This window comes from Stegodyphus dumicola, chromosome 5 (assembly GCF_044657685.1).
Source record: "Stegodyphus dumicola isolate Sdum_Otavi_A_Nest chromosome 5, ASM4465768v1".
NCBI classification, from domain to species: Eukaryota; Metazoa; Arthropoda; class Arachnida; order Araneae; family Eresidae; genus Stegodyphus; species Stegodyphus dumicola.
This window is the reverse complement of record NC_140772.1, coordinates 40,460,018-40,472,681: the sequence shown is the minus strand read 5'-3', so window position 1 is coordinate 40,472,681 and position 12,664 is coordinate 40,460,018. Positions and strand designations below refer to the sequence as shown.

Below are 12,664 nucleotides of genomic sequence, written 5' to 3'. Positions count from 1 at the left end.
CATCTCATTAGTCGAGGTATCATCGAAGCCACAGGATAAAATTAGAAAACTTTAAAGCTAAATAACAAAATTTGTATAAATTTATTGAACAGTTTGAATACCCCTAACTGACCATAGGCTAGGAAATTAAAGAATGTTGAGGTCTCCTGGCTGAAAAGATTTGTTGACTCACCAACATCTTTATTACACAACATATTATTACAATTTATGTTTCGAATACTTATCAAAATAAATTAACAATTATAGGTACAGTGTAAGCCACATATTACAGAGATGACATGTCTAATACAATAGTTAAATATTCGAAAATTTTAAGTTACATACTAACACATATTATAAATAAACAGTAGTTATAGGTTACATTTCAACTACATTTAAAAATACTTTCTATTAATCATAGAGTAACAGATCTTCCTTGATCCATGTATTTTAACTTTAACAATCAAAACAAATTAATAGTACAATTCTCATTCTTTAAAATATATACATTCCTTTAGATTTAAGATGGTAGATCTTCCTTGATCTGTTTGTACAAGCTTCAACGGGATATCTTCTGACAATACTTGTGGAAACAATTTAAGTCTTTCAGCAAAGATCTAGTTTCACAATTATTCTGGATAAAGTCGCAATAAAGACTGTAAAGCCATATGTTTAACCGTTTGACTGCTACGTGGCACAAAAGCACTGCGTTCATTTGTCTCGAAAACTGCGACACAGCGCTTTTGCGCTGTGAGTTTCAGTGTGTCTTTGTTGCTTTATAATACAAAAAGAATTATTAAAATTGATTGATATTTGTCTAAATGAGAGGGTTTTATTTGACATCAAATCAAAATATGTCCTGCAGTTTTTGTGCATTCTTGCAAGAATTGCTTAGCAGTCAAACGTTTAAAGTGGTCAATAGCAATGTCAAACAGCAGGTAGGAGAAGAAACATGCTATGATATTATTCCATAATAAATTAATGCCTTGTTGATATATTTGCACTTTTAAAAAATGAACTAATCAAAGCACAGTTGTACATTTCTTTCATTAATCACTTGCTTGCAACATATATTTATCACAGGTGAAGTGGTAACAATTCCTGTTTTGCCTGGCTAGTAAACATTGCAGTATAACAACCTTTCATCATCTTCATCAAGGTCTTAATAAAATGGGCATGCATTAATTTTAAAGTAAACTAAAATTAATTAACATAACTTGCAGTGGCGGCTTGTAGCTAAAATTAACGAGGGTGCTGTTCCAAAAAAATTTAACCTTTGTTTTAAAATTGTCTAAAAGGAAACAAACATTTATATAAAGCAAATTCATTTTGAAACTTCATGAAATCTTACAAGAAAAAAATTAAACATTTCTTAATTACTTTAACCGAAATTGTTACAGTTCAATGTTTGTCTATTCATTTAAAAATGAAATCTATTCTTCTTGTTATAATTTGCGTGTAAAGATAAATAATTTTCTCCTTGATCTCTGGATGACAACCGAGGAAATTTTTCTTTATTGAAAGCAATGCAAGCGCATTTAGTCTTTCCGAATTCCTAGTACTCCTTAGAAAAGTTTTCATTCTTTTCAATGTTGAAAAGCAGCATTCTGCCTCTGATGTAGTCATGGGAACTCTCAAGAGAATTTTTATCAGTTTCGTAATTTCACTAAGAACATCTAGATTATTTTCGATGATAAATTTCAGTAGCTCAATTAATTTGCATTATTCATGGATATCAGACCTACAAGACAATACTTTTCTTTCGACAGAAATGTACACACACAGTCTTTTGAGTAGAGAATCTAAAACCATTTTCCTGCGATCATTTAACAATTCTATTGAGACATGTCTGCAGTTTACACTCAATGTCTTTCAGGTCTTCTCAGTGGCAACTGACTTGCAGGTCATCGACATAGAGCATACCTTGGACTGCTGGAGGCAGTTGTCTTAAAATAGAGTTAATTTTTATACTAAATAATGTAACACTTAATACACTTCCTTGCGGAACGCCCTCTTCTTGATGGAACATGTCAGAAAGTGTATCACCTATCTTCACATGAAGCTTCCGATCCTGTAGGAAATGTCTGATGAATATCGGCATGTTTCCTCATAAACCATTGCTATATAGGTCACGAAGGATACCGTATCTCCAGGTGGTATCATAGGCTTTCTCTATATAAAAAAAATGGAAAGATAATGATTTCTTCTAACGAACGCTCTACGGATGCCTGTTTCTAACAGTAGGATATTATCAACAGTTGCTCTTCCTTTTCCAAAACCGTTCTGATAAGGAGAGATACAATTATTTGTCTCTAAATAATAGACCAGACGAGTTTCAAAGAGTTTGCAGAGGCAGCTAGTTAGAGCGATGGGACGGTAGTTTGATGGATTAGTAGGGTCTTTTCCCAGTTTAACAATGGGGATGACAAAAGCTGTTTTCCAGGCATTTGGAAAGACTTGTTAAGAGGATGGCTGCCAATGACTCGGAACGAAGATGTTTCAGCATAGTATAGGCAATATCATCTGGACCAGGACATGAATTTTTTGTCTGCAACAGAGCTCTTTTCAGTTCAAGAACAGTAAAATCCTGATTATATGGTTCAATATTGGAAGATTTGAAATTAATTAGTTGTTTTTCAATGCATTTTTTTGTGGAAAGAAATTCAAGAGGGTAGTTACTACTGTGTGAGACGGCTGAGAAACTCTGTCCAATAGCGTTGGCAATTCCTTTCCTACTAGTAACTGCTTCACCACTTGTCTTTAAAATGGAAAGTGTGTGCTCTTTGTAGATACCGGACGCTTTCCGGACTCTCTCCCAGACCTTCTTACTCGAAGTTGAAGAGCTAATCGAAGATACATACGAGATTCAAGAATTCTTCTGACTTTTCCTTCGCACCTGCCAAGCTTTTGCTTAAGCCCTTTTGAATATTATGAAATTTGATTCTGAAGGATATCGCCGAAAAATGCTCCAAGCTTTCCTTTGTTTTCTGATGGCATCCTGGCATTCAGGATTCCACCAGGGCTTTGGGTATTTTGGCTGTTTTACCGACGTTTTTGGTATACATATATCAGCTGCTTGAATAATTTTATCTGTAATTATCTTCACAGCCTGATCAATGGGCACATTCTTTACTATTTCTTCAATGAAAAGAGCATAATGTATGAAAGAGTCCCAGTCGGCTTGTCCAACAAAAAGCATGGTGTTCTAGGTATAAAAACACTCCCATTTCCTGTAATGCTTATGATAATAGGAAAATGATCGCTATTATACAGATAATTCTCGACATTAAAGAAACAAAATGGCAAAAGCTTTGGAGAAACAATAGCAAGGTCAATGGAATGGAAGGTCCTTGTTGGCTGATGAAAATAAGTGCTTTCTGCGTTGTTAAGGATACAGAGACAGTGGTCATGGAGTAGCTGTTCTTGCTTCTCTCATGGGTTTGTGTCTTTACTACCCCACAAGGGATCGTGTCCATTGAAATCACCGACTAGAATAAACGGAGCTGGTAGTTGGGCAATTAGATCCTCTAAATCTCTTAAATTAATGTTCTCATTAGGCGAGATGTAAATACTGCAAACAGTAGTCAATGTTCGAATGCTCAACTGTACTGCAACTGCTTGGAGAGGAGTATCCAAAGGGAGAGCATTCGAATGGCAATTAATTGAGGTAAGTAGACAGACACCACCACTTGCGCATTCACTGAATGTCTTATCCTTTCTTATCATCGAGTATCTACGTAGCTTTGCAAAATTACCAGGTTTGAGGAATGTCTCTTGTATCGCTATACAAATAGGTCGATATTTATTAATAAGTTGCTTAATGCTATCAATACCCTGATAGAAGCCCCGGCAGTTCCACGAAATGAGAGTAGCCATTAGGAATGTTTATTGCTTCGATGCTGTTTCTTTGTTTTGTGAGGTAGAACATTTTTCGAGAGATCTCTGCCTCCATCTGTTTCCATCTCAGATTCGATAAAGTCTGAAAAGATCCCTTCAATAGAGCTTCGGCTTGAGCTTCTCTTTTCTGAGCTTTTGATTTTCTTTTTTGAACTCTCTGTTTCTTGCGTTTTTATTTCTCGACTTTCTATTGTCTGTTTGGGAGTAGGTAGAGGAAAAACTTTTTCTTTGTCATTTGTTTTTGGTTCAGGTGTCTTCTTCTGTGTGCTATGCGATGTTTGTGTACTTATTGACCGATATGATTTAGTTGCTTGTGCATAAGAGACATTTGCTTTTGACTGACTCGTGCTAAAACGTTTCTTAACTTCAGGATAGGAGATTTTTCTTGTAGTCTTAATATGCTGTATTTCTTTCTCTTCTTTCCACTTAGGGCAGTTTCATGAGTATGCTGGATGATCAGCATGACAGTTTGCACATTTTGGATCAGCTACACAATCCTGACTTTCGTGACCACCTGCAGAACAGCGAGCACATGCCAGGTTTCCCCGGCATGCGGTTTTCGCATGGCCAAACCGTTGACACTTGAAGCAGCGCAGTGGGTTCGGCACGTAAGGTCTGATGGGGCAATTCAGGTAACCTGCCTTAATGGCTTTCGGTAGCTCTGGAGATGAAAAAGTCAGAATAAGATGTTTTGTGTTGACGAGTTGCCCGTCTCTACGGACTTTTATTCGACGGACCCCACACACATTTTGCTCGGCGAGTTCTTTTGAAAGTTCATCCTCAGAGGCTGATATCAAGTCTATTTCCGAAATGACATCTCTTGACGTGTTCAAAGACTTATGTGGGGATACCGTAATAGAATGTTCCCCCATTTTGGTCATTTTTAGGAGAGAGGAAGATTGTGCATCAGATGTAGTCTCGATGAGCAGAGATCCTGAACGGAGCTTTTTTATTTGTTTCGGCTCGCCTGCTGAGGCCACAATATGCTTATGGATGAAGAATGGTGATAAATTTTCTAGCTGACCAGTAATAACTAAGAACTTTGGACATTTGCTTGTGCTAACTAAGGTCGAAGTGCAAATTCTTTTAGCAGCTCCAGAATTTTTTGTATCCATATGGTTAGGAGAAGAAGTTAAAGTTTTCATATTGAAAAGAGAGAAAGTTTCGGGCCCGACCGCCCCACCCACCATGGAACCCAACAAAAGAACACAGATCCCTGTATTAGGGCTAGTCGGGCCTATACGCAAACTGAAGCCCCACAGTCGGCTTTCCCGAAAGCGGAGACTTCCGAGAGCTTATCCCCTAGCCACTGACCAATAGGACTAGTGACCAGCCGATTGACACTAGCAGGGACAGCTAAGTGCCTCCCGTTTTAAGTAGAAGCAGAGGCCAAAGCAGTGTGTTGGGGACAGTACCTTGCCCCTCAACTGCCAGGATCCTCCTTTCCCACCCTAGGGGTCACCATGCATGGCAAACGCATAGGCGGTATTCTCACCATGGTGAAACAGAAACCAGAGTAGTAGCTGCATCTCACAGTGAGCCTTAACCTCCAGTAGAGGAAACCATAAGGGAGAGAAATAAGAGAGAGAGCTAGACAGGAGGAGAGGAAAGAAAGAGGAGGAAAGGTCACTGGGGCCCACCCGGGAGTGTGACACCCGATCACCAAGACGGCAATCCCCTGAGGGTTCTTCACCTGCTATGCTTTAGCTGGGCATGTTGGAATGGCCTTCACGCCTAGGGTGGCCCTACCAGGAGCTATGCTCCCAACGTACTTCACCTGTTCCGCCCAGTGACAACCCCCCGCCACGTTGAGGCAGCATAGCAGGACTTTGGGGCGGCAAAACATACAAGACCTCTATTTATCCAATTCAAAAAGATGGTTTTCCTGCACCGTATTTTTAGTCACAGCAATATGTTTATATTTTGGTGTTTCCATATTTTGTGAAAAAGCCCTGATATATGCTCTATAATAAAGCAAAATGTGAGAGGAGTTGATGAAGGAAACCATTCTTTTAAAAGGGGTTGATGCAAGAAAAAGGTTCAAAAGCCTTGCTGTATATCATATCTTATTAGACCGCAGGTGCCAGAATTACTTACGGTTAATTTAAGGCATCTCTCATTTTGCTGGCCTGTTTTCTCTAACCAAGTCAAGAGTTCCAAGACTATTGCTGTCTCGCACAACTTTATTCGTATTTTACGCTTTCATTATTACTTAAGTATTACTGCATTATTCTTTTTTTATATATATTATTGTGTTTTATCCATGTATTATCATTTTATATATTAATATATTGTATTATTATAGTACAATATCTCCTTTATATTATTTTTATGTATTATTTTATCACTATTTTTGTATTATTATTATTATATATTTCTGATAGTATTATATTTTAGTAACACTATTACAGCATTATTTGTATTATTGCATACATTCCTTATTTTCTACAGATATGCATTATTGTACTGAATTATAACCTTTGTATTACTCAGCAGTTTACTTACTTCTGTAAGCCCTGTGGCATACCTTGTGGAACATGAGTTTTGTATTTGCTTTCTTAAAAAAAATTACAGCTAATTGCATTTGACAACTTCATGAATAAAAACCAGATTTTTGGAGGGGGAAATTGGTGGGGTGGGGGTGCAGGGAGGTATAAAGTGCATAAATTTAATTTTAGAATGAAAACTGACACATATATGAGTATTTTAAAATAATATTCAGGGAAAAACAGTAAAAAATGAAAAAAGGGAGACAAGTGAAGTTAATCTTAGCATATTCATGTCAACATTTCAGCTTAAAAGTAATTCAAAAATTGAAGTTAACAGTAATTTTAATTTCAGAATAAAGATACTGAAAAATTGCCAAAATGGACAGGAAAAATATTTTTAAACATGGCAGAAGGGAATAAAAATTTTTCATTGTAATGCAATTTTCTTTTTAAAAAAAATTATTTTAATGATATTCTGATAATGTAATATCAGTTAAAAAAGGCCATCTTAAAATTCACAATTCATTAAATCAAAATTTTTATACATAAAAATGGTCTTGAAATCACTAAAATATTAATATTCCCTACAATCAGCAACTGATAAAAAAAATTTCACATCCCAAAATGGAAAGGACTTGTTTCAATATAATAATCAGAATATCTAAATAATCAGAAAGGTATATGCTTAATACTTAGATTTAGCATCAACATGATAAATATCATAAATCTAAATGCTAAATCTAATGCTTATTTATTAAAAATTGCAAAATTTGTAAAACTGACTGGCTGTAAAAGTTAGAAAGTAAAAAAAAAAAAGGCTTATAAAAAATAATTCATCTGATCTTTTCAAGGTTTTCTACCTATTGGAATTAAAAGTCTCTGGTCATTTGCTTTAGTTCACCATCATTGGAAAACAAGCAAACCAATATTCATGTCCTCATTAAAAAAATGAATTACATACCCAAGTCTACTCTGAAGGTAAGTACTTCTTGATGTACCATCTTCAGGCTCTTCAGATCTAAAAACAATAATATATCACTTTTAGAAATTATCAGCATAATAGTACTAATGTATCTTAAAATGCATTTTTTATATTTCAAAATATATGAAACTTTAAATATAACAATTAGCTTACTGCAAAAAAACTTCTTTAAGTATTTTTATTACACATTCAAGAAAGTATGATTAACAGAGTAAGCAGTATATACAGTTCTTGTGTAACTTAAAATTGAATTAATTCCTTATACTTCTAGAAATGATTTGAATTGTATTTCATAAATGTTAAAACATGCCAAAGAAGCTTAATGATTTGTTCATTTCTTTATTTGGGCTTTCTGGCTACTAATTATAAACTTCATCAGTACAACTTAAGCTGCAAGATAAACAGCTTAGTAAAAACAGCCATTTATGACTGCATTTCAGAAAATATTTTTCAAGAAAACAGGCACTAGGAAATATTCCATTGATCAATCACATTCAGTTAACTTGCTACACTGAGCTGGAAATCCATTAGCAATTTTTTAACAATAAGATTCGACATCTGTGATAGTCAAACTACAAATCCACGGCAATGATAAATCAACCACAGGATGGTCATTAGTTATAACCGAAAGACTAGACATAGATTAGAAGAAATAACAAACTGCTGAGAGTTAAAACATGTACTGAAAAACAGGATTGTTACAACTGAGAGAAAACATGCTTTTCGACATGCATACCAAAAAATATCACTTTCTAGTTTAGAAAAAATTAGTTCACCTATAAATCTACATGGAATTATCACATTCCCTCACATATACTTTCATGATGTAGATAGTTCATACACCAAGTTAGCAAATGAAAGATATCTAATTTAAATTTCAGCAAAGACACTCATTTTGATATCTCTTGGGGTAAAATGTCTAATGGTGGCTGCAGTAAAATATGGTAGATGGTAACTCATCACCACCTGGATTCAGTTAACTGGGTCATGTGCCTCTGTCCAGTCAATCTAAGCAGGGAAGAATATATAAAAGTATCATATTCCCTCAGGCATACTCTTGTAGTATAAGTGATTGATTGACATGCCCAACTAACAAGTGGAAGATTTGTAGATCAAAATCTAGTGAAGGGTCAATTATGTTTCACATTTTTTGCTCCAGAATACCTAACGGTCGCTACAAACACATCAGATTGACTAGCTTTTCCCCTTCAAGATATTTTATATAATACAAAAAATGCCGCATTTAAACTTGGGCAGTTTAAAAGAAGTTCAGAGAAAAATGTGAAAGCAAACTTTGCTGCAAACATTAAGCATCGATAGAACTTAACTACTGATGACAGTTTAATTACCATAAAAGTGACTAACTGAAGTTCTTACAATTTTTTATTCTAAATTATCACTATCCTGGGTCAGACTCAGTTTCAAAAAGAAAAAAGGTTATAACCTCTTCTCGCGAGCTGTTATCACAGCACTTTTGGAAAATTACCAAAGAGAAATTCACAATTTATTTATTGACTGGTATGTATGTCCAGCTGCTGTGAAACCAGAATATACACCACTCTTGATCAAATCCTTTTCTTTACACAAGGATTACCATATTTTAAACAGAAAAGTGGAAGTATAAAGATGAAAAGCATAAACATTAAAAAAATTCCTATTTTTAATAGCATTAGTATGGCTTAATACATTAATATCAATTTACAAAAATCAGATGGTTAAAAACATAAAGGGAAATAAAGCAATGGGAGCAACACATTTAAACAATTATATATGATACATTAGAATAAAAATATATAAATGGTAGGTATAAAATTCAGATATTTTTATAATAATCTATCATATAAGTTATATTATTGCAGAACAGTTTTAGTAAGACTTTGGAAAACTTAACAGTTAAAAAAAAATAACTTAATAAATGCTATTCATAAAAATTTAACATCATCTTATGAATATTTTATGTAAAATAATCATTGTATTAAAATTTTTGTCCATCCTTGATATTATTTTATAACCTCATTTCAAAATGTTTAAATACATGAAAAATGCAAAAACTGAGAATCATTCACAATCCACTTACCAACAAATACTTTGCAATGCTTGTTCAGTTTAACACACCAGCTAACATACAGGGAAAGAATAAAAAAAAACTACAAGACAAATCGAGTTAGCTTCCTTTCTCATTTGATCGCAAACAGTAAAGAAAAAAAGTGTAAATAACTATTATCTATACCTTATGAATTGATCTGTGTTTTATTTTTTGTAGACAAGCTAAAAGAAAAATGACAATTGAAATTTACAAAAAATACTTTTTTAAAAAAAATTTTAATCTGTAGAGAAGGGGAAGGAACAACCCATGAAACAAGAGGACCATACAGAAATTTGCATTGTAATTAAAAGCAAAGCACAGCAAATAGAAACAAGCTGATTTTTCTCATAAAAATTTTACCTCAGAAGATTTTTGCAGAAAATTTTAATAAAGAAGAAAATTTATCAATAAACACGGATTAAAACTAATTACAAAAACCTAAAAGGTTTCAGATTTTGAATTATGTCCAAAGGGGCGTTTTTTTAACCATAAATATTAAACCATAAATTTCAGTTCAATAGCAATGTCACAAAATAATTTTAAAACAAGCCTATGTTTAGAATTTCCGATACACAGTTCCACGCATTTGAGATAACCCCCCCCAGTAGAATGTTGCCATTGCTTGCTTTCAAAACGTTGAGTTTGTTACTAAAAAATTCGTTAAAGTTTTACAAAATATGAAATCGTTAATAAAACAAATTCCAAATTTCAAATTTGGGCTTCCACATGCCCATATTCGTAGTAGGTTTACGTCATGCAAAATTCGATGGCTCTATGTACCGTTGTTTTACCACAATAGGAGAAATATACATACATTTATGCAGATTTTTCATTATTTAATTTCTTCAAATATAATGCAAGACTCCAACATTTGATGGCAACAGTTTGAAAAGTGAAACGGACATTTGTAGTGATTCAATGCAAAATCACAAAATGAAAACAATAGCCCTTCTCAGATAAAGCCCCTTTGGACTAAAAAGAAAATATTATTTTAGCATGGAAAGAACCAAAAATGTATAATACATGACAAAGAAATTTGAAGTATAAAAGGAAACAAGCTTTTAAAAAAGTACTTATTTTGTTTTACTATATAAGAAAATATCTAAATGCAAAAATGAAAGAATAAAAAGGTACATGATGCCTATAAATAAATTAAAATAACAAGAATTAAAAAAATAACAAAGAATAAAAGAATACATTGACTGTCTAGAAATATGTATGGCTTTAACTAAGTATTTTACATAATTTATGATCAAATATTACAGTTAATGAAGGAAAAAACTGAAAGTATGAAAAATGAAAATATGAATTCATGCATTAAAAAAAGTTTTAATACACAAATTACCAAAAAAAAAATGCAGCTAAAAGAAAAAAAATATTCTCTCCGTTAATATTTAAAAAATTTGGATCCCTATCAAAAATGTGCAAATGACAAAAATGTAACATTAAAAAAGCCGAAAAAGAATAACAATGAAGAAAAAAAATCATCTTTCTGGGAATTCTTTAACCAGAAAGCATTTCATGTAATGTCATTAATCAATGGAAAGTCTCCAAATACCACTTTTTAAGCAATTACAAAAGTCTATTTTTCATTTGAGTTAATTTTTTTTTAATATGCAATTAACTGTAGCAAAAGTTTTGACATTCAGTTTTCCTTTTGAAGTTCTTTAACAAAAATTCTGCAAAAACCATCCTCTTACACTACAGAAGAAAAATGAATAAAATCTTTTTATATACATTTTGCGAACAGTAATTACCAATGATCAAGATTTATTAATTTAAAATCAGCTACAATAATTAATTATACAGCTCAAAATTTAATGTAATGAGAGACCAGGGAGGGGGAAAATATTACAACATTTAATTTTTACTAAAATAAATTTTAAAGATCTTAAAATTGAAAGAAGTCTCTAGATAATAAATTGTATAACATAACTTAATATACTGAATAATTTATCTGGATGAATTCCACAAAATTAAAAACATTAATTGAGTCAGAAATCTGTTCAGATTCCAAATTCAAAGACACTTTAAAAGAATAAGACATTATTAACAAGAGAAAAATTATTAAAAATGGGATACAGGTGATCAAATATGAATTACCTTGTTATGCTACCCCAAGTGCTTGAACTTACACACATCAAATTGCCTTTTAGCCTAATATATGCAAGAGATCAAAATCCCTTTCACCGAGATCATTGAGAAATTCTTGGCTGTTATTTATTTTTTATTCTAGGTTCCTACATTTTTTCACTTCTTATTCCAAGTTCCTTTCAAGGATGAACAAGGAATTATTTTACAAATAAGCTGTAATAACCAGAATTAGAATATTCGGGGAACAAAATGAATTTTAAAAGCAGAATTTAATACAATATTAGAATGTGTTTAAAACTTCCAAAAACAATTAATGACTCACTCTTCATCTGAAGGAGTAACTTCTTTTTTGGGCAGAACATCCTTGATATTGCGTAGACGAGACTGCGCTTGTTTCCAGTGCGGAGGTGTTTCGCTACCAGACCGACTGCCACTCGGAGATGGCGTGCGGTATCTCTAAAAATTATATAGTGAACACTTGCATAAAATTTTAATCTTAGTTCTCAATATTATGAAATAACAGAGCTTAACAAAGGGTTTTTTATTTTCAATGTTCAAAATGTAAGTTGTTCTGGTTAGGTAACCTTATAAATATCTGTTAAATATGATTTAACAAAAATGTCAATTCAGAAAAGATAAATGGGTCCAATACTTTTTTGAGATCACTAATGCAATAGCGTTAACCATCAGTAAAAAAGACATATAACAATGACAAATGGTCAAATATTTTGCCTCCCTATTTGCTTCAGATAGACCTCAAAGACAAATGTTCTCAAAAACAGATACACAAGTGGTGAAACAATAGCCATTTCATAGGTAAATTTCAACAAATGGCAATGTGAACTAGACATCAAGATAATATCATTTAATACCCCTAGACTTCTTGCTTTGCAGTTATTTTAAGTCAGTAGTTTACAATAAGTTCGATAATGCACGAATAAGTTCAAAAACAACTTTAAAAAGGAAAGCTATATACAGTATGAAATAGTCAGTATAGAGTTTCAATATATTACAGTGCCACTAATTTCTCAAATGTCATCTATTAAAAGCAACCATGGTGACCATCTTTATGTTATTTTTCCTCTCCAATGCTACTGGTTGCACTATCATTAGATAAGTAAAATTCATTTGTTTTTT

General features: G+C 33.0%; 1 protein-coding gene across 2 annotated transcripts in view; it reads right to left on the bottom strand.

The window, feature by feature from the left end:
• Window positions 1–12,664, bottom strand: part of LOC118190275 (uncharacterized) — a 126,725-nt gene that overhangs the window by 30,760 nt on the left and 83,301 nt on the right. For both annotated transcript variants that reach the window (XM_035360973.2, XM_035360975.2), the window contains 2 exons: window positions 11,850–11,983; window positions 7,327–7,383 (listed from right to left, as the gene is read on the bottom strand). In XM_035360973.2, the coding sequence (XP_035216864.1) occupies window positions 7,327–7,383; window positions 11,850–11,983 (191 nt within the window). The remainder of the gene's footprint in view (window positions 1–7,326; window positions 7,384–11,849; window positions 11,984–12,664) is intronic.